We start from the raw sequence: 25854 nt of genomic DNA, 5'->3' as shown, positions 1-25854 counted from the left end.
TCCTAATCCTGATTTTATCATTCATTGTAGCAGTTCTGTGTTTGCAAACAGTGCTGGCCCTTCTGGTCCATTGTCTTGTCCAAAAGGATGTTGCTTGCTTATGGACCTTGTGAAGTAGGTGTTTACCTTCCTGTCTGTGGTCACCCGGGGTTTATGGCTGTCATTCAGTAATGTGCCATCTCACTCTGGGGCTATAGCTTACTGGACACAGCAACACTAAATCACCTGCTTCCTAGTCACCTTATGTCTGTTCCACCTAACCCTTAATTATCGTGCTCAATTACATATATAGGCGGCAATAACTTTCAACCTTGTTTATATTATCTCCCCACACATGTCCCCTCGCCTTGTGTATCTCCCTCATGGAAAATTACTGGTGGTGAAAATGCCAAGCTTTCTAATAACACTAAAAGGCATGTGGTGTGGGGTTTCACCCATATTTCCACTTGTGGTCATCAGAAATCTTCTAAGCATCTAGGGATTTTCTTTAACTGTTTTAAATCCTTAAATTGTGAAACTGATATGTTGCTTTCTTCTGTACAGTTTAAATTCACAGCCACCCACTGTTATAATCATTAGCAAAACATAGTATAGTAAATCCAAGCAATGACGTCTGTGTTGGTGCTTTACGCTACCTACTACACTGGGTCTTTGCAGGAAACTCTCAGAGATATTTCATTATTCTGTTGCCCTTGGCACCCACACATCTTCCACACTCAACAATCCCCACATCTCCAACCGATACGGTTGTTGCTTTAGCGCACACAGGGTTTTTTGTTTTTTTTCAAAGAATTCATCTCCTGGAACCTGGTGGAAAATGAGGAGATCTTTTGACTTGGAGATAAAATAGTTCTACTTGAGAGGCTCAGACAGTCTTAATGCCAACCAGAGGGCGGTAGGAATGCAGTCAGTGAAGCATTCCTCGGAAGTGTGTTCAATAAGTAGTCCAGAGTAGCTGCCACAGAAATAGCAGAAACCCTGTTTTATTTCTTATTTAGATAAAAAAAAAAAATGATTACTACTAGGTAAGATCAAACTAAATTTATAATTTGCCTTCATGATATCACTGTCCTGTGTCAGCTGGAAAATGCAAAGGGAATAAATGTTGAAGCTAGAATGCCATCTTGTGGCAGGACACAGGCTTTTTTTAGTCAAACTGGAATCAGAAAATGTGGTGCTTCCATTTCTATTCTGGCAGATTATTCAGTTGTGCGAGTATTATCTGTATCATGTAAAATAGTCAATTTTATATTCCAAAAAAAATGCTCAAACATTTTTCATTTTCTCTTTAGGCTATTTGTCTGAAAAGTATGCTTTTTTTGGCATCTGTTTGATTTTAATGAAACAGCAATCATGTTGTAATTTTTATGTAATTAGAAACAAAAAATGTCATTGCTATTTAGTAATAGTAACATGAGGCTTATGTTAATATGGTTACATCAGCTCCATTAATGATATTCACTATTAAACATAAAGACTCTCAACTATAGGGAGAATTTGTTTTTTATCCCCATTTCACATTCTGCCTGTACAAATGAAGCAACAAACTAGCCTGAGGCAAATTTTCCACAGTAAGCAGGTTTGATTTTCTCACAGAGGAAAGTTTCCACAGAGCCGAATCCCCGCTGTCCTGTTTGTTTAGGTGTGTGCTGATTAGAAGTTCTCATGCTGGGTACAATGTGTCTCTGCACACCAAGGGTTTGAAACGTGACATGTCTTTTACAGTGACTGGAGCCTCAACCCTCTCTTTCTCTCTCCTCCCTGCTCCCTGCTACCTCCGTGTTTAATGGTGTTGTTATCCAAGCTCTCACTTTGCCATGCAGCCTTCATTAACACAGGTCGTAACACACGGCATAAATGCTCTCCTTCCGGGTACTGACAGTCAACCCAGATGGACGGGCCATTTGATAAACACTGTACAGTTTTACTGTTGCCATTCATTAGCCAAGAGCCGATTTAAAGGAGAAGGCAGAATGCAGACTGTCTGAATAATGATGTTTCAAAGCGCATTTTTTCGAATATAGAATAACATACATCTGTTTTTCATGGCAGCTTATTTTACAGAAATAACACAAAGCATCAGGATGGCTTTAATGTGCAGGTCTTTAATGAGCTGGTGTAGGGTGAGCACTTTCATGGGTGCTCGTGTGGATTAGCGTTTATGGGCCATGCCAGTGGTAATGATGGCTTTTCCCGTAGACTGTCTGTGACATTTTTGTTGTGTTTCTTTTATAGGACTCGCTGAGGCCCTCGCCCAAGGCCTGTATCAATCACCACAGACGCACCCTGCCGACAGGGCCCCCTGTTTAAAAGTCCCAGGATCTGGCACTAAAAAGGGAAAATGCAGAATATAACGGCAGGAGCAACAGAAGGGATAGCTCTGACATGCGGCATGTCTGGAAGCCATGAATTCATCTTCACCCTGGTACCCATCGTCTACGGCTGTATATTTGTCATCGGCATTGTCGGAAACAGTATGGTGGTTGCTGTCATCTACAGCTACATGAAGCTCAAGACGGTGGCCAACATTTTTGTGCTGAATCTTGCTGTTTCTGACCTCACCTTCCTCATCACTCTGCCCATGTGGGCTACCTTCACCGCCACAGGCTATCACTGGCCCTTTGGAGGATTCCTCTGCAAGGCCAGTGCAGGGCTGGTCATTTTTAACCTCTACACCAGCATCTTCTTCCTCACAGCACTCAGCATTGACCGTTACCTGGCCATTGCCCATGCAGTGCGATCACGCAGGTTCCGCACTGTGGTGTATGCACGAATCACCTGTGTATTGATTTGGCTTTTTGCTTTCCTGCTTAGTGTGCCCACAGCATTAACCAGAGATGTCCACAACATCACAAATTTGAATACTACAGTGTGTGCCATTCTGCACCCAAAAATTAAAAGCTCAGCCATCAGGCTGAAAGAGCTCCTGTTGGCCATCAGCTTGATGAAAAGCCTGCTTGGCTTCCTGGTGCCTTTCATCATCATCATCACGTGTTACTGCCTCATCGGACGGGCCTTGGTGGGGGCGAGACATATTCAGAAAAGCTCCCGTTCAAGGGATGATGAGGTGCTACGCATGCTTGCAGCGGCTGTCCTGGCCTTCTTCCTGTGCTGGATGCCCCATCAGGTGTTCCACTTAATGCAGGTGCTCACCCAGCTGACTCTGGTGGAGAACTGTGCCATCTTGGAAATAATTGACACTGCCATACCCTTCACCATCTGCATTGCCTACTTCAACAGCTGTGTTAACCCTATTGTGTATGGCTTTGTGGGCAACAACTTTCGCAAAAACTTACTGCGCTTGTTGCGTTGCTCACCAGGTGGAGCCCCCAGGCCTCACCCAAGTATCAGCTCCAAAATGAGCTCCTTTTCCTTCCGTGCCTCTGAGGCACTGAGCCTTACAGCCAAAAGTAAGGCCTCCTCTGACATTAAGTGAAAAAAAAGAAAGAGGGTACAAGTTCACACTTCCCACTTTTTGGTTAGTGGTTAAGGGGCCAAGGAAGGAGACATTCCATGCTTTTAAAACCCCAACTGTATTACCAAGCACTGAACCATGCAGATTGGCTGTAATGTTGTATTCATGTCCCTCTATAAGTGAGTCCAAGAGATATTTACTACCTTGTAAAATGCTTATCTGCAGAATAATTATTCATAAATCATCACATCATGCTTGTCACATTCATGCTGGCAAATGTTTGTCTCCAAGCCCATGAAATGAATGTCAGTGTCACTATATAAAAAATACAAAAATCCAGTAATATTATAGTTCTGGCCTGCTAGAAGAGACTATAGATAATTACAGATCACTTATCCCATTATTTATATATGATATGCTTGCACTGCAGGATTTTGTTGCCATTGTGCCTTAAGGATACAGTGCAGTAATATATTGTCCAGTGATAACCATTTTGTGTGCTCAGCAGGTCGTTCACCATTTGGAACAGTGATCAAGTGCTCAGTAAAGATGCCAAAGCCAAAGCCAAAGCCAAAGCCAAAGCCAAAGCCAAAAAAAAAAACCATTCATGCTCTGCCAGCAGCTATACATGAAACAATTAGAAATGTGTAGCAAAAATGTGATGTTAACTTATAGCAGCTAATAACTTAATTGTCTATGATAACTAGTACCAATATGCTGTGTATGATATTGTCAACTTATGTGCTCCTTGTGAAAATGTATAATAAGTGTTTGAATAATGAGATGGAAAATCTGAGATGTTTTAAAGTCTGGGAGGCACAGGTTGTATAAATAAGCGTGCAACACAAACACTCCAGGTAGGGTGAGTATCGTCAATATCTGTGGTGGTTGTCTTTGTGGTATTTAAACATGTTGATAGATTTTTTTTTTACTCTCTATGTGTACAGTTTGTGAATATATGAAAATATGAATAAAATGGAAACAAATGTACACTCATCAGTTGTGTGCCTTTTTAATTACCTTTGTATTTCATATCATCCTGATTTATCATGACATGTGTTATTGGTCAACAGAAACATTCAGAAATAGCAATTCATCAGAGATTAAGTAACTAATCTCTCTATGAGGAATCAAAATCAAGTGACCTTGACTCAACATGTTCCAAGAGCAGATATGACCTCTAGCATGTATTAATCATTGATTATCTATCATGTTCCTCCACGTAACAGCTAAAATTAACAGGTGCACAGTACAGGATGTTTTAGGCAGGATGTATGACATGTTGCTGCATCATAGATTGGGATTGGTGGATGGCCGGTGGGTCGGGGGTTATAAGTGCTGTCCACAGGGAAATCAGCCCCACTGCTAACATGAAGGTCCTCCTGCTTTTCGGATTGGTGGCTTTTGCCCTGGCTGACAGCACTCGCTTCGAGGGGTAAATTTCTAATCCTTATAAAGGGAAAATATCAAATTATTATCACTTAAAAACTTTATGATTATAAATACTGTGACTTATAACCTGCTTGTATTGTATTATAGTGCTGTGTTTAGCCAATGTTAACCAGTGAGCCAAGTGAGTAGTGAATAGGCCAGCATTCTGGTTCAATTTATTTAGGCTAAGGTAAGTACAGTTTGTGTTTATTTATGATCCAGGTCCATTTCAACTTTTGTCCCCATTAGAGATGATAGTCTCAAACACCTTTACTGAGGACTTTACCTTTGGAGAGATACCTAAACAACATTGTAGACTGGAGCTCATACCAGTTATCCATAACTCCTGGGAAGCCTCATTAAAATAACTGACCACAGTAGCTTAATGCTGATGCAGTTTAACTTATAAGAACTGTTGAGTGAAGTTTTTTAAGAGGTGGACTTTAATATGTATAAAACCACCCAATCATTTACATTATCAAGTAAGAATGATACAGCAAGTATAAATATTAAATAATTTGGGTCTAAGATACATATGGCCACTGTTGCCTTTTTCTATTTTCCTGGCCCACAAATAAAGCATTTGTTATTGTTTGCTAAAAAAAAAAAAATACTGCCCATTTGTGACTGGAAAATTTGGGCAATTGTATTATTAACTCTTTTTTCTCTCACCAGAGAGAAAGTCTTCCGTCTGAAGCCTGTGCTTGATGAGCATGTGACCCTTATTAGGGATTTGGCTAAAAGCATCGAGGTACCTTCACGCACCTTCACACTGTGCTATCCTCACTCATGTCAGGTGTTTAATTTGTGTGCTAATGCTGGACCTTAATGTTCCGATCAGACATGGTCTATATACACATAAAAGTAATTTGTCAGTAATGGCTGAAATGCTGTATTTGGACTTCTTTTCCAAATGGCTCGACAATCTTACGTGTTTGTGTTTGGCGCCATCTGCAGGTCGACTTCTGGAAACCCGAGACTGCTGAGCTGGTGACCATCGACATCGATGTTGACATCCGTGTGCCTGCTCTGTACCTGGATATGGTGTACACCCTCCTGCAGCAAAGTGACATTGAGCACGAGTAGGTTACTAGATTAACAATAAACATATGTCTGATTTTCACTTGTTCACTAGACAGGAAATATGAGTGTTTGTTTAATTAATATCTCTTTGAATTTTATGAATCTCAGCCATAATTTCTTAATTACTGGTTAAGTAATCTGTACATTTCTTGTTGATATTACTTGTGTGAAAGATAACACTGTATCTGGGTTTTTCTCTGATCAGACAACAAATGAACACACTCTCATCTTTAGGGTTCTAATCGAGGATCTTCAGGCTGCTGTTGATGGCCAGTCTGACAGCGGGCCTACTCCAAGGGCCCACAGCTACACCAATTATAACAGCTGGGACAAAGTAAGGGGGGAAAAGTAATCTGAGTCAAAAATCTGTACCTCAGTTGGACCATTAGTTCCTGTTCTTATTGTACTTCTTCTGATTTTAGGTCCATTCCTGGATTAACTCCATTGCCACCTCCAACAGTCTGATCAGCAAGCAGGTGATTGGAAGCACCTACGAGGGACGCCCCATGACTGTCCTTAAGGTATCCCACAATACAGCATATCTAAATATTAATATTGGTCTCAGATGTTGAAGGAGGTTGGATGTATTTATAACTCATTTTTTAATATAATTTAACAAACACTGAATCATTCTCTGTAACCACCACAGCTCGGAAAGAAGTCTGACTCAACCAAGCCCGCTATCTTCCTGGATTGTGGTATCCATGCTAGAGAATGGATCTCTCCTGCTTTCTGCCAGTGGTTTGTCAAGGAGGTAAGGAAAACAAACAAATGGGACTAACATGTATTAAGAAAGAGGCTTTTATAGATTACAACACTGATGAATTTCCCAATCTTTCTCAGGCTCTGTCCACCTATGGCAGCGATTCTCAGATGACCAGCCTTCTCAATGAGATGGACGTCTTTGTTCTGCCTGTTTTCAACATCGATGGTTATGACTTCACCCACAAGAGTGTATGCTACAATTTGAAGTCAAGTTTATAGTCTAACTTTGGGGAGGCTGTGCTTAAAATTATTTGTTAAATGCATGTCTGACATGTTTATTTTCTCGACTTGGGGACTTTAGAACAGGATGTGGAGGAAAACTCGCTCCAGGAAGTCTGGATCCAGCTGCATTGGAGCTGATCCCAACAGGAACTTCAACGCTGGCTGGTGCTGTAAGTGTAACATATAGACTGTTCTGTCTTAAAGGGACACTTGATTTAGTATTTCACTTTGGTAAAGTTGGAAGACTTGTGAGAAACAGACTGAACCAAGAACGGTGAAAATGTGTACAGCAGAGGCCCAAATAGCCCGACATTTAGTACATAGTTGGATCCAACTTCAGATCCTACATTTCCCATAATGCAACGTGGTGCCTGGTAACTGCCCATATCTTTCAAACTCCACACCTCGAGTTTGTAACACAGTCTTTCTCTTACATATTTATGGGCTAAAGCCTAAACTATGATAACCCTAATGATATCACTATGACATCAGGGTTATTTCAGGGTTCTTTTCTGTTTTCATGGTATATATTCCTCATAATAAGTAAACTGTAAGTAAACTATGCATTTAAGGAAAATATACGTAATATTTTATATGTATCACTGCTGTTTCCACAATTTGATTGTCATTGCAGCCATGGGAGCTTCCAACAACCCCTGCAGCGACACCTTCTGTGGGTACTCTCCAGAGTCTGAGATTGAGGTGAAGAATGTTGCCGATTTCATCCGCAGGAACAAGTCCGTCATCAAGGCCTACCTCACCATCCACTCCTACTCCCAGCTGCTGCTCTTCCCCTACTCCTACACCTATGAGCTGGCTGCCGACCACAGTGAGCTGGTCAGTCACCATCACCTGCCATCAATGACATATTACACACACAAATGAATCAGGGCAATTGATGTATTATTGCCTAGCCCTGTATGCCTAGCCAGTCACAATAAGTAGATAATTATCCATCATAGCAGTATAGTATGCATTGCTATGGTGTGGCAACTGTATACAGCACTGTAATAATATCATTATGTTGACTGCATCAGACATAGGTCTTTTGAAGTTTAGACCAATTAAACTCTTATCAATTGTAAAACTAATATCAAAAACATTTAAAAATAACTGTCTAATTGGCTGAAATGGCTTTAAAATATATTATATCTTAATGGAAATCATATTCATTAGTTGAATGCTGTACTTCATTTGACAATAGAGGAACAGTGTACTTTTTAATGGGGAGCATTTCCAGTGAAATGTGCCTCTCTTCTCAAACAATATCAACAAATCAAGATCTTAGAAGATATGGTAGAAGCTGATTTTACTTTCTCCTAACGTGTTTCCAAAGCTTAAGCAAGAACTCAACCTAGTCCCATTATGACTCTTATCTAAAAGCCACGCTTAGCTGCTGCAGACCATTTACTCCCTGCTCATATGCCTCATTCTCATGGCTCTTTTACCTCTCACTGGGGTGTCCGAGGGTTGTGCAGTTAACACTCACACCCCTGCTCCAGCTCTCACACTAACCGAGGCAGATCACACGTCCCTGCCTCTCTATTACTCACTTGTAATTTAAGCTCTCTTCTGACACTCTGCAGAACAAAAGAACTCCAGGGATCTGTCATAACTCCTCTGTCCATTCAGAAATATAATTTCCTGTTTGTGCATTTCTCTAGGGGTTTTCATATCCTGTTGGAATTAACTGAACCTTTTACTGTTTGCTGCAATATCAGTAAAAATGTTTTGTTTTAACAAGTGCATGGATGGTGGATGGCGCAGGGCTGAAAACATATATTTACTATTCGTATGATCATCTTTATTTCATCATTTTTTGGTGTAGTATTGTACCTTGCAGTTTTCAGACTTTCACTTTCAAGAAAGACTATAACTTTTGAAAAAATTAATAACAGTCTTTTCACTTGAAGTCTGGTGAAATTTTTATCGACAAAACAATGAACCAATGAATTGACATGAAATGAATTGATTGACAAATTAATGGATGAAATTAATTAATTGAGAAAATAATCTGCACATCAATCTATAATGTAAATAATTGTCACTTGCAGTCATAATACTAACATTACTAAGACAGTTCAGTGATATTATGATTCCTCTATACTTGCTATACTTATGCTGCTGTTACACAAAGCTTTAGTATCTACCAATATCCTTATTGTCATTTGTGGCTACATTTGTGGTAGCTAATTTAATATGCGGATTATAGAAAATGAAATTAACTTATGAATGTTGTCTGGGAACACAGGCGCAGATAATATCCAAGTAATCAGTTATGTGAATGTAGCTGTACATGTTGTGCCTGTCAAAAAACGTACTGATTGGTCCTTTAACACAGCTTACTGTTGTTTCTTTTCTGTATTGTAGATGAAGGTTGCTGTGGGAGCTTCTAATGCTCTGCGTAGTCTGTATGGAACCCAGTACACCAGCGGACCCGGTGCTACTACCATCTGTAAGTACAGCACATATTACAGCTGCATTCCTTCCTTTGGGGAAATAGAAGCCTGATAGTCTATTTTACTCTTCTAATATTTTGCATTATGATTTTTCCTCACAATGCATAAACCTCTATTGAAGATGTGACCTTTATAGACTAAAAAAGGATATGAGTTTCAGAGGCGGCAGCTATTTCGGGCAAACAAAGGATTTTGTTTTGGCCCTGAACCCAGTATTTGTCTGAAAATGCACCCAGAGTGTCCCAGGTCTTCAGCATATCTCACTCAGAATAATCCCCGTCTCCTTATCTGCCCCCAGACCCTGCTGCTGGAGGCTCTGATGACTGGGCCTACGACCTGGGAGTGAAATATTCCTACACCTTCGAGTTGCGTGACACTGGTCGTTATGGCTTCCTGCTGCCCGCGTCTCAGATCAAGCCCACATGCGAGGAGACCATGCTGGCCGTCAAGTACATTGCCGCCTACGTGCAGAAGAACCTCTATTAAAGAGCGGAACTGCCAGGACCCCTGCCAACTGAGCTCCTCTGTATCAGCCCCCAGCCCCACCAACCTCTCAGCCATCTTCAGCCCGTATCCATGGATACGGGCACCACCCGCCATGTTTCCTCGCTGTGCTTGACAGAATGTCAAGATGAGTGCAAACAATAAAATCAATGATCCATCCCCACATGCTGAATCAATGTTTTATGTGTATATGATAGTATACCTTTATCATTTGTATGGAAAACCTATACAACAAAAGAATGATGTATTGTGAATAAAATAATGCAGACACTTTACAGCTCATTGCCAATAGGCCAGAAAACTTGTCTACTGCATTTCATGCAAATTATAAGAATTTATTGCCAAGAAAGAAAGAAAGAATGCAACTGAATTACACAAACCATCCAGTGAATTCACTTGAAACTAGAGAATGCTTCCAATCATAAAAAGTACAAAAGACAAAAGGATCCACTAATCTACTGTATCTGCCCCATGAACCCCAGTGATCCCTCTTACTCAGCTGGCACTGCTCCAACAGTGAAGGCTGGGCGGGTGGGAGTTTCAGTCTTTAAGGATTTTAGTCCAGCAGCACACTACGTGACAGCCACAGCATACTCCTTGGCAGTGTCACTACTCCGTCAGGCATCTGCCTGAGGGTAGAAAATAATGCAGCCAAAGAAGCAGCAGGGAATTTCACCACACTGGCAAACATCTCTAAATCAGTGAGGTAAATGTCAGTGATTGCTTTTATAACATTATGATAAAATAAATGTGGTGTTTGAAAATTAATGGTTTCATCTCATTTAACTTTTTTATTTTTGTTACTAATGTTAAGTCACAGCTTTTCAGTTTTCATATTTTCTAAAAAATATTATCATAGTCAAATAACTATGAAATATTTACCTATCCTTAATTATACTTAAAAATGAAACTGAGTCACATCAAGTGGATACCTTTAAAAAATTAGTCTTTTTAGAGCCAAATTCCCTGTTTATGTTATATCCTTTGACTGCAGCTCAAGATGGAAACACTGTCCAGGGTTACTTAGAAATAAATTATTTTGGAACATACACCTAGTTTAACTAACTCAGACTGTTGAAGCATTATAGATTATTTTTAAGTACATTTTTGAACAGAATGAAGATTGTGTTCCCCATCACTTATGCACATTTGAAAGGGATCTTTTCATGGCCATTATTAGCAGGAGTAATCACAGTGAACATGTTTCAGTGTTTGTATGGGAACCTGACCATTCTTTTTAAGACATTCTTGAAAAACTGTGAACCTACGTACTGTATATGTGAATCTTTATCATTGATTTATTGAGAGAAAGCCTTCCATTGTCTTGCTGTGCAGCCTTTATTCCACAAGATGGCAACAAAACGCCAAATGCACACCAAGGAACATCTTGTTCCTATCGGAGCGCCTCATTATAACAGTACCATCATCTATACATTGTCATCATAAGTAAAAATGACACCAGTCAGGGGAGGTTCATGACAGTTGTTTGAAAGGTCATGCCTGTTAGGGACATGCTAAATCATTTCGGACTCCAGTTAAGTTTTGGATGTGTTTCCTTGAGACTAGTTACAAAAAAAAAGCGACCACCGAAAACAAAGAATAAATCTAAAGAAACATGAACTTTACCTCCACATTTACACTGAATCCTTGAAAATGTACTTGAATGTAGCTGAACTCTCTGAACCACTGGGGGTGTGTGTCTCTGTGTGTGTGCGTGTGTGTGTGCATGGGGAGGCTCATGTAGGGAGCAGGTGGGTGCGTGAAGACCGTCACATGACGCTGCGCCTCACTACTGTCATACTGGTATAAATCCACCTCTGTATATTTAGTCAGCCCTTTCCTCCACGCAAAGCAGCCGTGTCTTCGAGTCCAGGCTACAAAGTAGCTTCGACTTCTGTTCTTCAGTCATGGCTGGTATGTAACCTTTTAACATTTCAAGTACCCCGATTCTGCGCAGCCGCTATCACTGAGACGCTACATGCATGCTAGAAACGTGTTTTGTAAAGTTTTAAATGTTGACTTTAGGAAAAATTACTGAAGCAGAAAGTCAAAGAACTAATGTAGCGTTAAATATCATTGCGTCATGATGTTTGTCGGTGGCAGGTTTCCTTGAATCTCGGAATGTTTCTGACTTTGGTTTTGTAATGATTGATTGGCCGAAGCCTTTAGTGAGCAGAGACTTTTTCCAAGGCATATAGTGTGTCAGAAATATGATTACCATATATGACAGATATAACACAATGTCCTTTTCATTTGACCACCAGTGGTCCACTGCTACAGCACTTGTCATTGAGAGGAAAACAAGGGAAAAAAACAGATAAATGCTGCAGAAGGGGATTAAAAACTTAGTTTTAAACAGTTTTCACAGTCTTGAGTGTGACAAATTCTAATAGCAAGGTTTATCATTTTTAACCTCTTTTATTGGCTTACCCTGGTCCCAGGACCTTAGTTTAGGCACCACTCTACATGTATGTTATTTTCCATAAAATACCTCCACTTGAGGTAAAAATCTTACTGCAACTCCAACCCAGTGGAAGAGGTGCCTGCAATGTGAATTCACAGATCATGAGCTGTGGTTGGACTAATTCCTTTCTTTATTAAGCTTTTTTTATCATGTGTTTCTTGTTAACTTCATGTATAAATACTACAGCTCTGGTGTACCAATTGAAAAGGGGGCGTGAGGGGAAGGAGGTGTGGCACTAGCTGTAGGCAGGCCAGGCACTGACACAGAACAGCTTTTCCTGGCTACAGTGGCTGGCCCAAAATTAGAGAAACTTAAAGCTTGTTAACATTTTATACATTCTGCTGTTGTGCTGTCTTTGCTCATTATCAGTAGCACTGCAACAAGGGGGTACAGTATACGATCCAGTAGGGATTCATGTTGGCCTTCATGCCACAGTCACACAACCTCCCCAGCTGCCAAGGCTGACTTCGTCATTTCATTTTATATGTTCACTCACAGGCAAGTCATTGTTCGGAGATGTGACTTGCCAGGTAGCTGACAGATTTTCCTCCCTGCTGTTAGAGGTGGTGGCAATAAAATTCCCCCTAACGAGACATTTTAATCGGGTAGTGGGTATTTAATGGGGTATTTTTCTTGAAACGAGTGTGAAATGTGCCACAGAGGCCAGAGCCTATCACTTGTGAAAATTCAGCTCATAATGAAGTATTTGAAGTCTTTAGATTTACAGAGTGTTCAGTCTTTAAAAAAAGTTTAATATTTTTATTGGTAGTATGTTTCCTATAGGTTACCTGCAGAAAAAAACAGTTGACAAAGACGTGACAGATTGTTAAGCATTTGCAGCACAGATAGAGTGGAGTTTAATGTCAGTAAGAAATGATCAAGCATCTAAAACAACAATGGTAAAATTCATGCTTCAGTGTCAAAGCAGTCAAATAACAAAGGCTTCTTTCAGACTCAGAAAATCAAATTTCTTGGTGGAGCTCACTGTTTGGCACTCGCTGTGCTACTGGTGCTGTTCCACTTATTGTACATGTTGTACTTATGTCCTGAAATGCAGCAAGTTCAAAGGATGTTGCCAAAGTATTTATTTCTGTGAAGTCAAGAAGTGTATAGCAGCCAAAGTCAGACAATCTTTGAACCACATAGACATAGACATACTTGTCTAATTTAAAAGAAATGTACCACATTGAAGGATTTTTCAATTTAAGTTCAAATGTTTTTTTGTTTACTTGTAATGACTTTCCAGCACCATGGTTAAGAGTTTTAGCAAAATGGACTTACTGTCCACATCAGATTTGTACTTTTAAAGGTACATACAGTCACATTACATCATCAAAAATGCAACTCCTGTAATACATTTAATAGTGTTAGAAGGTCTACTCTAACCCTGAATGTGTTTCTTTCCTATACAGACCAGGCTTTTGTGACGTTGGCTACCAATGACAACTATGCTAAAGGAGCCATGGTTTTGGGCAAGTCCCTGCGCAACCACAACACATCCAAGAAGCTGGTTGCACTCATCGGCCCGCAAGTGTCCGAGCCTTGCCAGTAAGAAACCTTACCTCCAACCAGTGGCACAACATTTCACAATCGCACCCTGTAGCATTACTGTTGCATCACTGCATAGTTTTCTGATCCATTAGGTCCGTGCTGAAGAGCATCTTTGATGAGGTGAGAGTGGTGGACGTGTTGGACAGTGGCGACACGGCACACCTGTCTATGATGAAGAGGCCCGACCTCGGTGTCACCTTCACCAAACTCCACTGCTGGACCCTCACACATTACTCCAAATGTGTTTTCATGGACGCAGACACACTGGTGAGACTTTACTGGAAGACGAAAAGTTCAAGATATTTCTTGTTGTGCTCCAACAAAAGGTGTGTGAACATGTTTGTATTTGTTTGCGTCTGCATCCTAGGTGCTTTCAAATATAGATGAGCTGTTTGACAGAGAAGAATTGTCAGCTGCTCCCGACCCTGGCTGGCCCGACTGCTTCAACTCTGGCGTGTTCGTTTTTCGTCCCTCTGTGGAGACTTATGGCAAACTGCTTCAGTACTGTACAGAACATGGCAGCTTTGACGGTAAGCCAAGAGGGACATGCGTACCTTTTTCATATTAACTACTCTGTTTGATGCTGAGACAGTCAGCCAAAAAAAATGAATCACTCAAGTAATTTATGAAGCTAAATGCTCACCATTCTCTATTTCAAGCTTTTCAAATGTGAGATTCACAGCTTTTCCACAGAATACACTTTTTAACATTTCAATGCTAAATGCAGGGAAGAGGAAGGATTTAAAAGGTCTAGAGCTGCAATGTTTCTGGTTAACCACTTGTTAAGTTTTGATGTCAGCAGTCTTTTTCAGTCAGTACTCAAACATTTAGGGTTTGACCTGCCTTGAGTAACATTGAGTTCTTGGTAACATGATGTTAAACCAGGCTTGTTTATCTTTTCCTGTAAGTAAGGCCTTTATCGAGCCCGGTGCCTGGAGACAAGGCCCTCCTGTCACAGACCGTCTAGCTCTGCTGAGTTATTCTCAGGGGCTCGCTGGGGTGGGGTGGAGGTTAAATTTGAGAGGCCCTGTTATGCACAGAGCACCAGTTGACATTCAAAAACTCCCTTCGGTGAGGCGTACTGTAACTGAATTGTGGTTGTCATTTTGGCTCCATATCAGGTTTACTGAACAGCTCTTCTCAAATCATCGGCTGAAAAGATCACTGGTCAAGACCTATGGGGTTCTGTGGTTCTCATATACTGCAGATTTTACCAACTTTGCTTTCCAGAAAAAGTTACAGCTGGCCGAGTCATCCTAACACCTATTGCCATTTTTTTAAAGAATCATTCTAAAAGTATCCTGTAAATATTTCATCATGACAGAAAGATTCATTCATAGTCAGCTTTATGTCCTTTTTAAACACTTGTTTAAGGATACAACTAGGTCACCTGAGATGAGTTTCATATAATTTTTGATGTACACTTACTAGCAAATGTAACCTGAACCTGGGACTTAAACTTTTTACACAAACACAAACAATTATGTAATATAATTATATATAATATGTTGATATATCACAAATATATATATATATTAAAAGGTTACCACTTGTTCTCATCTCTGACAGTGTCCTACTCCTATCAACCTTGATTTTAACTGCAGTTAAAAAAAAAGGGAAACAAATTACAAAGTGTTTTCTAATTTGAGATTATAAACTTGTGAGATTACATTTTTCAAATGGAAATCAATAAACACTTAACATAAAGAAATATGTTTTTAAAAGTAGTCAAACATTAGTTGTTGTGACCAAGATAGGTACAGCAAGTGACATTTTAGGGTTGAAAAATAAACTTGTCAGTTCTCTTTGGTGGAAGTGTGCAATTCAGACACTGTTTATTTGTCTCCAAAATGACCTCAAACATATCTTGACTTAAATGTTATTTCTTTACTGCAATGTGTAGCTACCAGCATAAATTATGACATATCTGTATTTTGACAAAATAATCATAATTTAAGATCCCAACTTTTTGCCGTGCTATCAACTGCATCTCATGGTCTTGACCAGATCTGATCTGTTATCACAGGATGACAAATGAGCCAACTCCATTCACAGATGAAGCTGTTTATAGATTCTCCAAAAGCTGCTAAGGGCACCTTAAATTTAAATTATTTTATCAAATAATTATTCCTAAGATCAGGAATAAATATTCACATTCATGTCTATGTTATGCCAAAATCAGTGATGAAAATATACCATTCAAACTCCAATTAAAATCCTAGTTTTCTCTGGGTGGTGTGACCTCAAAGAATGACAGTAAACAAAGCAAACAGTTGTGGAATAAACAAAACAGGAAGTATGTTACAGTAGGGCTTTGGCTTGTCCTTGTTAGTAGATATTAACTGATACTTTGAAAGAAACTTCGCCAGAGAGTTCAATGGAAAAACCAATTAGTGTGCTTCATAGTGGCCAATGCTTTTTAAATGCTGACTCATTCTGGCAGTCATAAGTGGTTGTTGGCAGACATTTTGCCTGTCTGCCATCACAATTACAACCACAGACAAAAGATGGTATTGTCTTAATTTTTGCAGGAAAGGATCCTCATTGTAAGTTCAAATGATTGGTCATATGATTTATATTTTTACACTTAATATTTAAATGTAATGCCTGAGTCTGTCTGCCTGACGGCATGCTAATGGGTAAAGCTGTCTTATTTATAGCCATGGAGGGTCTTTTCATGTTCACTGGGGTATGAGTTGAAGTTGCTTTGACCTTTAGCATTTCTGTTCCACTCTAGTATGGAGAATACATCATGTACACATGCAGCCCTTTGCCTCTCTGTACATGATTGATCATATTTTTTATTTTTTTAAACTATTTAGGAAAAGACAACAAGTGGTGGTTGAACCCAGAAGGCTGTATTTCTGAATCTGTGGTTCCAGTACCATTTGCTGCCAAGTCAAACTGGCAGAGTTCGATGCACATTCTTGCTGAGCTCTGTTCATCCCTTCAAAATGAAGATACCCGGCCCCATATTAAGTTTTGAAAGTCTGAACCCCAGGTTGTGGGTTCAGACAAACAGCAGCTATGTGTGTTATTTTAAACTGCAGCAGTCTGTGGTTTCACAGACTGTACAGTTCTGTGCTACATGTTAAAGTTGAAGACCAACAATGTCTCATTTTGTGTCAGTCCAGTGACTTAATAAATGGTTAGTAGGTGAGGCAATTCCAAATGAATAGTCAATTAGCTTGTGTCAGAATTAAGTGTTCTGGTGGTTTTGAATCAGCTGGTCAGTTGCAAAGTTTCGGATTGTTACAGAGATGGCCCAATTCGGATCTAGTTAAACACTTAAAGTGTAACTGGTGACCTAGTTCACATCAAATGTATCCCTGCACCCCAAACTGTCTGCTAAGTTCTGTGTTTATGTAAGCCACCGCCATGACAAGGGCTGCCCCAGTTCTAAATTAGCCAAAATGAGCAAGGATGAGTGGCTGCCCAGCCCTCCAGTTGGGCCTCTGGATCCTGAACTCATGTGCAAGTTTAAAAACGAATGCTAACCCAGAGGCCAATGCTATTTCAAGTAACCAGCTCAGAGAAAAGATTTTAAATACTTGTCTAGTTGTATTATTTAAAGTTGAGTAGTCTAACATGACTCTGCTTATTCATTACCAGAGTTTCAGTGCCAATACCCAGATAATGTAATCTTTTGATACCTTACTTTGAAAATATAATTTATTATAGCGAAACTAACCATGCAATAAATGCAGCTACAAGTAGGGGTCCTTAAAAAAATGTTGGTACTTGATACTATGATACATTTTGTCAATAACCAAAAGAAGGTATTTGATGTCAAGCCTTTGTCATGAACATATAATACAGTGCATTGTAGTTCAAGAAATAACAAGCCACAAATGCAAAAATGTGGGATTATGCATGAGATAGATATATATACATATATATTCTTATTCATTGTCAAATCATCTTAAACCCACAGTATGACCAAATTTAAAGTAAAACAGTTTAAAAAATGTAAGGAATTGTAGAAGATGATCCAAAATCAGAAGGAGCTCTAACAGTAACTGTCTTGGATGCACCCACACAGGTGTTTTCACTTAAGGCTGATTAGCCTGTGTGGGTGTGTGCAGAATGGAATCTGCCTGAGGAACATTTTGTTTAATATATAAAAGTGCTTTATGAAGTCAGGTCAGACTTTTTGAATTTGAGTGATGAGCATTAATGCTGCACTTATTAGTTTTTCTGATGGATCAAATGTGTGATAGGAAAGACGAACCCAACTCTACAGGGCATTTTAGCTTTCATCAAATTGTTTTTGTTTTCCCGCCTGCAATTTTTCTGTTCTGAGTCACTCTCAGCACTGTCATCAGTGTGATTTCAAGATGCATTAGGCAGCTGTTTTCAGCAAAAAACATGTCTGATAAAGCCTCTTTATGCTACTTGCCTAGCACCAAACAGCAGATGGACACGGTTTGTAACTTCCTTGTGTGTTGGATAAGACCAAAAACATGTTTATAAAAACATTTGCCATATCAACATTAAAGGGTGATGATATGACATTGTTTTTCGTTTTAGAAGGTGGACCTATCCAGTCGCCTTTCTGTTAACCCTACTAAATGTATGTTCTTTATGTTTATTTTTACAATATTGGCTAAATTTATTGTGAATAATATTGTACAACAATAACATATTGTAGTGTCCACACTACAAGTTACTCATCAGGAAAGGGAAACTCACCACTTTAACTCTTCTCCTGCCGACTCGACTGCTACCTGGCCAGTCAAAGTTTTTAAATGTAAAAGGTGGAGGGGATAAAACACCAACTAAGATCACAACCACACAGACAAGCTAGACCATTTCTGCATCCATCTCAACATTGGAGGTAACGCCGAGGTAAACATGCAGGGAATAAATACCGGCTACAATCCAAGCCCAAGGGATCTTATCTGCCAAGCATCCTGCTAGCTAATCTACAGGCTTTGTATAAGAAACTGGACGACCTTTATGCCTGCATCAGTTTCCAGTGGGATATGAGTAACTGAAATATCTTTTTGTTTCACTGAAACTTGGCTGAATCCTGGAATACAGGACAGCATAATTCAACCAGGCGATTCTTTTTCTGTATACCCATCTAACAGAACTGAGGACTCTGGCAAGAAAAAAGGAGGAGGCATGTGGTTTATGTTGAATAAGGACTGGTATGACAGTGGCAATATTATAATGCTATCCCGTTCCTGCTCACCTGATTGGGACTTATTGTCAATCAAATACAAACCACAATTTCTACCAACGGAATTGTCAAGTGGTGATGCATCTCTAGCAAGAGAGCTAAATGATTTTCATGCTTGGTTTCAGGCACCTTTCACACCCATCACCCTTTCTGATTATGACATCAGGAGGCCTTTCAAGCGTGTGATCACCAAGAATGCAACAGAACCACATGGTATCAGTAGGTGGGCCCTCAAACTTTATGCTGGTGTTCACAATGATATTCAGCCTGTCCCTGGCTCAGCCTGTCATACTAACATGCTTCTACAAGTTCACCATCAGTCCTGTGCCCAAGGAAATGAGACCAGCCTGCCTGAATGACATACCGCCCACTGGCAGTCACTTCTGTAGTAATGAAGTGCTTTGAATGGCTGGTCAAGGATTGCATCTGCTCCTCACTACCCAGCGCACTGGACCCAGTACACCTTCTAACTGATCAATGGAAGATGCCATAGCACACAATCTCCACACCACCCTTTCTCACTGGGACAAAGGGTAATATGTGAGATTGTTTTTAGTTGACCACAGATCAGTGTTCATTATAGTTCCTTCTAGATTTGTCATAAAGCTCAAGGACCTGGGATTAAACACTTTACAATGCATTGGGATCCTTAACATGCTGATGGGCAGACCCCCAGGTGGTGAGGGTAGGCAGGGCTGCGCTTTAAGCCCACTGCTGTAGTCCTTGTACATACATGAATGTGTAGCCACTGTCGACTCCAACACCGTCATCAAGTTTGCTGATGGCACCACTTTGGTGCTACTCCTGCACCGTTAACAGCGTTCTGACGGATAAAATCATTGCCTTGTACGAAAAAGGGCACCGAATAGGACCACAAGGTCCTGCAACCCTGTAACAAGGCCTTGCACCCGTTTTTAATGAACAACTTAAAGGAACTGGCTGGATTATATTTCACTGTGATTGTACCTTTTTATATGATCACATGTGACAAATAAACTTGATTGATTGTTCAGCTTGTTCTGTTGGCCCCAAGTGGCCAAAAAACATAAAATAATGCTACTTTCACTGACTCTGGGTAAATTAATGACATGAAGGATGCCAGTAGTTGCCATAAAACACTCACTGACAACACCCCTGGCTGTTGACACCTCCTGGGCATTGGATGAGTGTAGACATTGCTATTGTTAGCTGTGTTGCCAATATCTCATTTAGCATCACAAGCACTGTGATAACATTAACAATTACAAGTTCATTCAAAATTTTAATTCACTCTGGGGGGGTTTAATTTAAAAAAAATAAATGTAAAATGTTTGTGTGTATATGTATGTATGTATATATATATATATATAAACAAGAAATTATTTTATCTTTGTATGCTTACTCACTTTCCTGCAGTACTTCACCAACATCTGCCAACATTTAATTGAATTAGTGGTTTTCACTAGGAGTTTATATTTCAACATTGTATTGTAGAAGTTAAAAGACAGCATGATGTGTGGTCTTGCATTCAATATGCGTTTCTTGGCCCTAGACCAGAATTGAATATTATAACTTAATTGATTACATATTGCAATATGAAGGAGGTAATGCACAATAGAGCACTCACACTAGCACAACAATCTATTAACGGGCTATAGGTACTGCAGCCTCCTGTTTGAATTTGAGTATTAGTGTGGTCAGCGGGCAATCAGTCATTGTGAAATATCAGTCAAATAAATCCTCAACATTGTGGAGATTAGCCAAGCCTTCCTATAGGTCTATATATATATATATACCCCTGGGCGTTGCCGCAAGACACAGATCTTTGATATTTTGTGGCGAGTAGGGTGTCAGTAGTAATGTATATGACACACATAGTCTGTACATCATGTGCACAGGATAGATTTATTGTGATAACCGTAGCTGCACAGAAGGTTAAAGGGACTTGTACTGTATCACTTAATATGGTATGATTTTAGCAGTTGAGGCAAACCACCAATGCTTTCTAAGACATCAGATGATTTTATTTAAAATAAACTTAAGAACGTATCAAAAGAAGGAAATCTATCTCTATCTCTAATGTCTTGTCTTTTCAGGGGATTGCTGACTAATGTAGACCAATGTAAGGGGAAAGACTTATGAATCTGGCTGCCAGGTGTGCAGATCATTTGACTTCACTCTCACTTAGCTTCACTGAAAGAGGAAAAGCTATCTAGTTATACACTAAACCTGTCCAAGTATTCCACAAGCTGCATTGCGTAAACTAAGTTGGCTGTGAGGCCACCATAACAGTGGAGTGTCCACACAACCAATCCATGTGCAATTGAGGAAATGTTCTTTTTCTTCTTGATGATTACCGCCCATTAACAAAAGTTTTTTTTTTTTAAGGGGGGTTGGATGTATTTATGAAGTGGCGGTTTTGAAATGCTGCTTATGGGGTTTTTTTTAGAGAGGTTTAAGAATCATCTTAGGCACCATATCTGATTTAGCCAAACAAATTAAAACAGGTGGTGTAATTTGCAATATGGATCTACTCTGTAAGTCTACTCTAGCATAACTAAAGAAAACATCTGAGATGAAAAAAGTTGTTTGTAAAAGTATTGAGAGATTATTTGCTGAAAGTGGTTTCACAGAATTTAACTACATCTGATGGACTTTTCTGAAACTGCAGATTTATAGAAAATTACTCTTAAGTGCAGTATGTTTTTATATATTTAATGTATGAATTAGCTACACTAGCTGAGTACTAGATCATTATGAGTATTGATTTGTTTTTTTAAATTTCCTCTTCTGTGTTGCAGGAGGAGACCAAGGTGTTTTGAATGGCTTCTTCGGTGACTGGGCAACAGCTGACATATCAAAACACCTCCCTTTCATCTACAACCTCAGCAGCATAGCCATCTACACTTACCTTCCAGCATTCAAGCAGTAAGTGTTAGTCTACTGATGAGGTCATGTTTCTAAAAGAAAAGAAGCATTTTACACAGTAGTTAGAGGTGTGACTTTGAACATATCTTGATGTGTTTCTACTGTTTAAACTACTATATCCTTCAAAAAACAGTTGTATTGTACTACAGCAGAGAGTTTGTGACTGAAATCTGTAGCCTGTAAAGTCAAGGTGTAAGCAGATACGCTATCACATGAATGTGTAGTCACACGGTGATATGACATCAGGTTACGAGGGAGACGAGCAGGAAGATTCCAGGGGCTCTGCCGTAGCGTCCCCCAGCAGGCCTGAGCTCTGGGTTGGATTTCCACCCTGAGCTCCCAACAGCTGATACCAAATCCCAAAATAGGGCAGTTTATTTAAAGACCTTTTATGTTTGCCACCAGGGCTGGTCATTGTGTACTCTGTCTTAAGCCCCCCTGTCCCCCTCCCACTTTTATTGCATCAGAACCTGTCTCCTGATAGAAAGAAACCTCATCAACAAAGTCTTAGGTTTGGCATTTCTTGGCAACCAAATCAGGATGGCATGGATGATGAACATGCATTTACTTGTTGACAGCTGTCAGCAATAGTACTTGTGGGTCTGACTTAGACAAGAAAACAAATCCCACAGGACCAGATTCAGGTTTATTTGTGCGAGCATGCGGTTTTGCCAGTACTAAAAAGAAATCAATATGGAGTTGGCAGCATTTCTAGTAGAAACACCTTTTTTAAGCAATGCAGAAACACAAAGTACAGCCTCATAGCAACACTTCTATTTAGATCCATTAAGCCAGTGTGTTTGTTTTTATAAAACTGCTGATTTTGATAGATGATAGATCATTTTGAAAATTCATCTTATTTTTTTAATGTTCTTGTGGGCAGCAAAGCTTTTCTAAAACTCTGATTTAAATTACTTGTATAAACATGTACTTCTGCTTGCCACCAACATGTAGGCACCAGCTTTCTGCTCTCTCTGCCCTTGTTATGTCACATTTTGTTTAATACAGCTGATTACACAATACAGGTTTTTCTAACTTTTTTTCCTGGTTTCAAACACAGGGCACTTGCAGGTTCTTAGAAGTATTAAAATAGCCTTGAATCTAAAATGTAATTCTGATTTTGTTTACAAAGGTCAACCTTTTTTCTTGTCCTTTCATAGGATTAAATAAATACTGGAACATCATATATAATTGTTATTTGTGTTTGGTGTGACTTGGATGTTATGACAGTACAGGTATTGTTTATGTTGTTTGAGTGTATTGCTTTATGGCTACGGAGTGTGCACAAGCTCTGAAGCAAATCGGTCTGTTGATGGGTAAAAAAAAACCCAAAATATCTCGCAAGCTTTATGTAATAGATAACATTCATAGTATATTTACTCCAGCAAATTATATAACCTGGAACTACAATTTAAAGGAAACAAATTATTTCAGTTTTTTGTTTAGGTGTCTGAGTTCTTAACTACATTTACTATGTTTCTCATTTCAGATATGGTGGCAATGCAAAGGTGGTCCATTTCCTAGGGAAGACCAAGCCATGGAGTTGCACATTTGACGCCAAATCCAAACAGGTTGTAGGGAGTGTGCATGAGGCCACCACACACCCCAGCTTCCTAAAGGATTGGTGGATTCTGTACTCGAGCACCGTGGTGCCAATGCTGCAGGAGCAATATGGAGACAAGCCTTTCCACTCTGGAGTTGTTGAGGTGAACCATTTACACCACATGCAACTCAGTTTAACAGTCAAATTGTGTCATTTTTTTCTCTCCTGGATTTACCTTTTTATAATATCACTTTCATATGGCTGGCTAGCAAGAAAGTCAACAGAATTATTGATGTGGATTAACATGCTGTCAAACTCAGTTATACAATCTTAAAAAAAAATCACTGGCAATCAGAATGACTGCTTTAAGATTTCTGTTGTCACAATTATTTGAGATCTTTACATTTTTTTTAAATAAAAAAACATATTTGTTGACTATGGTATCCTGGTTATCTCACTCTGTTTAAAAAGAAAACCATTCTCAAAGTTGATTTTAACACTTACATTGTGAATGCAGGAAAGTATGCAATAAGGTAAGGTAAGGTATCTTTATTGATCCCCCTAGGGAGAAATTAAAAATTGACACAACAGTAGCGTCGTAATGGTGAAAGTGATAAAGAATAAATAAAAAATTAAATAAAAGTCAATCTCTGTGTAAAATAATCTGCAATTACATAAATCTGCAATATACATACATTCCTGATACTATATACAAGTGTGTAATGTTCCTGTTACAAAAGTGTTTTCTTTTTTTTTTCTTTAAAAAAAATTATACTTTACATCTTTTTATTTTGATTTCCTCTTGTTCTGGATGATTTAGCGCTTTTCCAACTGTCTTCCTATTGAACCGATAAAGTTCCAGCACAGTGACAAGATCACTTTTGAGAGTGGAAAGGTATGGTAAAAAAGGCTTTGGTTTCCCGCCATAACAGTCAACTGTTTGTTGGCTCTTTGTTTAATGCTAATGCTAATCTCAATCTAAAATTACACCAGAGCTTTTGCGTGTGTCTCCTGCAGCCATTAATTTGGAAAGGCTACGTATGGCAAGTTCAATGCTTTCAAAAACAATTGAGCGCATTCTATGATGTTTGTATCTCTTGTCATTCATTAATTTCATGTTGTCCTGCTCTCTCTCTCTCCTTTTTCTCTCTCTCTCTCGCTCTTTTTTTTGTGCTTTAAAAAAAATGTTTTTTAGCATGAGGAGAGCAGCTCTTCACACTCACATGCAGTCCAATCCCAGCAGTTCCAGGTCTCCTCAGAAGAAAGGAAGCAGAAATGGGAGCAAGGTCAGGCAGACTACATGGGAATGGACTCATTTGACAATATCAAGCGAAAGCTTGACAATTTCCTCAAATGAATAAGGAATGTAGCAGGATATCAGAAGAGCATTTGCAGTTCAACAAACAGTCACCACAGGTCTTTCGAGAAAATACTGTAAAACAGGTTGCATTAATTTCCTTCCTATAAATTTTTCTGAACCAGAAATGAGTTGAATCTCTCCCTACACCAGCACTACCCCCTCCACACTCCAAAGACGGCAATGTTATAATGTGTGACGAAAGGTTAAATACTATATATTATCTATGCAAGTCTGTCATTACTACATTGTGAGGAAGGTCAAGCAAGATTTAAAACATAAATTCATTTGCATTAAACACTTTGTTATTGTTCATGTTCATAATGCTCTTTTTGGAAAGAGGAGATGGCAACAAGTTGAACTGGGTCTTTATATCTGTGTGACTAAGGTTTGCACAGTTCTTACATGTACATTCTTCATTTTTCCTTTAATTTTTTTTTTTACTATGCAGTCATCTAGCATTCTTCTGAGCTTTAATGTTTTAATTTCTCAGAAGTTAATATCTCTTGCTTTTGAATTGAAACAGCCTCTACTTAACATAGATGAAAAACATGTTTACAGCACTTCTGAAGGCCACCTAGTATGGTCATGGAGCCATATGTATACTGAACACTAAATCCTCTGTGCCTTTAGTGTCACTACTGCTCTCTCTACTGCTGTCATCCTATCTGTTCTTGACTAGCGCCTCTTGATATTTTCTGTAGATGATTAGGTTTTTACTTTGCTGGCGTTTTACTTGACCAGGATGTTGGCTGTACAACAAAAAACTTGCATCTGGAAACATTAAAAACACTGAATTGGCTTGGTTGTTCTTTTGTCTTGTTTTTCTGTGATACCACTGGATAATGTCTTTTTAATTTTACATAAATGTGTGTGTGTAATATTTGGTAACAGTAACTTGTTAATGTTAACATTAGTTGTCAGATTCAAGTTTGTGTAGATGAAGTGACATCAAATAGAACACCAAT

At 39.3% G+C, this 25854-nt stretch overlaps 3 protein-coding genes across 4 annotated transcripts; all 3 read left to right on the top strand.

The window, feature by feature from the left end:
* Positions 1 to 2341: 2341 nt before the first annotated feature.
* On the top strand, positions 2342 to 3436 carry agtr1b (angiotensin II receptor, type 1b). The gene has a single exon (XM_062441772.1). The coding sequence runs from the start codon at positions 2342 to 2344 to the stop codon at positions 3434 to 3436; it is 1095 nt and encodes a 364-aa protein (XP_062297756.1).
* Positions 3437 to 4785: 1349 nt separating this feature from the next.
* On the top strand, positions 4786 to 9861 carry cpb1 (carboxypeptidase B1 (tissue)). Its single transcript, XM_062441524.1, has 11 exons — positions 4786 to 4850; positions 5522 to 5597; positions 5804 to 5928; positions 6164 to 6263; positions 6352 to 6450; positions 6579 to 6683; positions 6773 to 6883; positions 6996 to 7086; positions 7551 to 7753; positions 9287 to 9371; positions 9674 to 9861. Exons 1-11 carry the CDS (start codon positions 4786 to 4788, stop codon positions 9859 to 9861), a joined length of 1248 nt encoding a protein of 415 aa, XP_062297508.1.
* A 1802-nt stretch (positions 9862 to 11663) lies between these two features.
* gyg1b (glycogenin 1b) lies at positions 11664 to 25687 on the top strand. Of its 2 annotated transcripts, XM_062441102.1 has the most exons (8): positions 11664 to 11793; positions 13756 to 13891; positions 13987 to 14161; positions 14262 to 14424; positions 21860 to 21986; positions 23476 to 23692; positions 24350 to 24424; positions 24725 to 25687. In XM_062441102.1, the coding sequence occupies exons 1-8, from the start codon at positions 11787 to 11789 to the stop codon at positions 24884 to 24886; spliced, it is 1062 nt and encodes a 353-aa protein (XP_062297086.1). In that variant the 5' UTR covers positions 11664 to 11786; the 3' UTR covers positions 24887 to 25687. The 2 variants fall into 2 exon arrangements, with proteins under 2 accessions (XP_062297086.1, XP_062297087.1); XM_062441103.1 differs by lacking the exon at positions 24350 to 24424.
* Positions 25688 to 25854: the final 167 nt, after the last annotated feature.

Source organism: Scomber scombrus, chromosome 20 (genome assembly GCF_963691925.1).
Source record: "Scomber scombrus chromosome 20, fScoSco1.1, whole genome shotgun sequence".
NCBI classification, from domain to species: Eukaryota; Metazoa; Chordata; class Actinopteri; order Scombriformes; family Scombridae; genus Scomber; species Scomber scombrus.
This window is presented reverse-complemented; position numbering and strand designations above follow the sequence as displayed.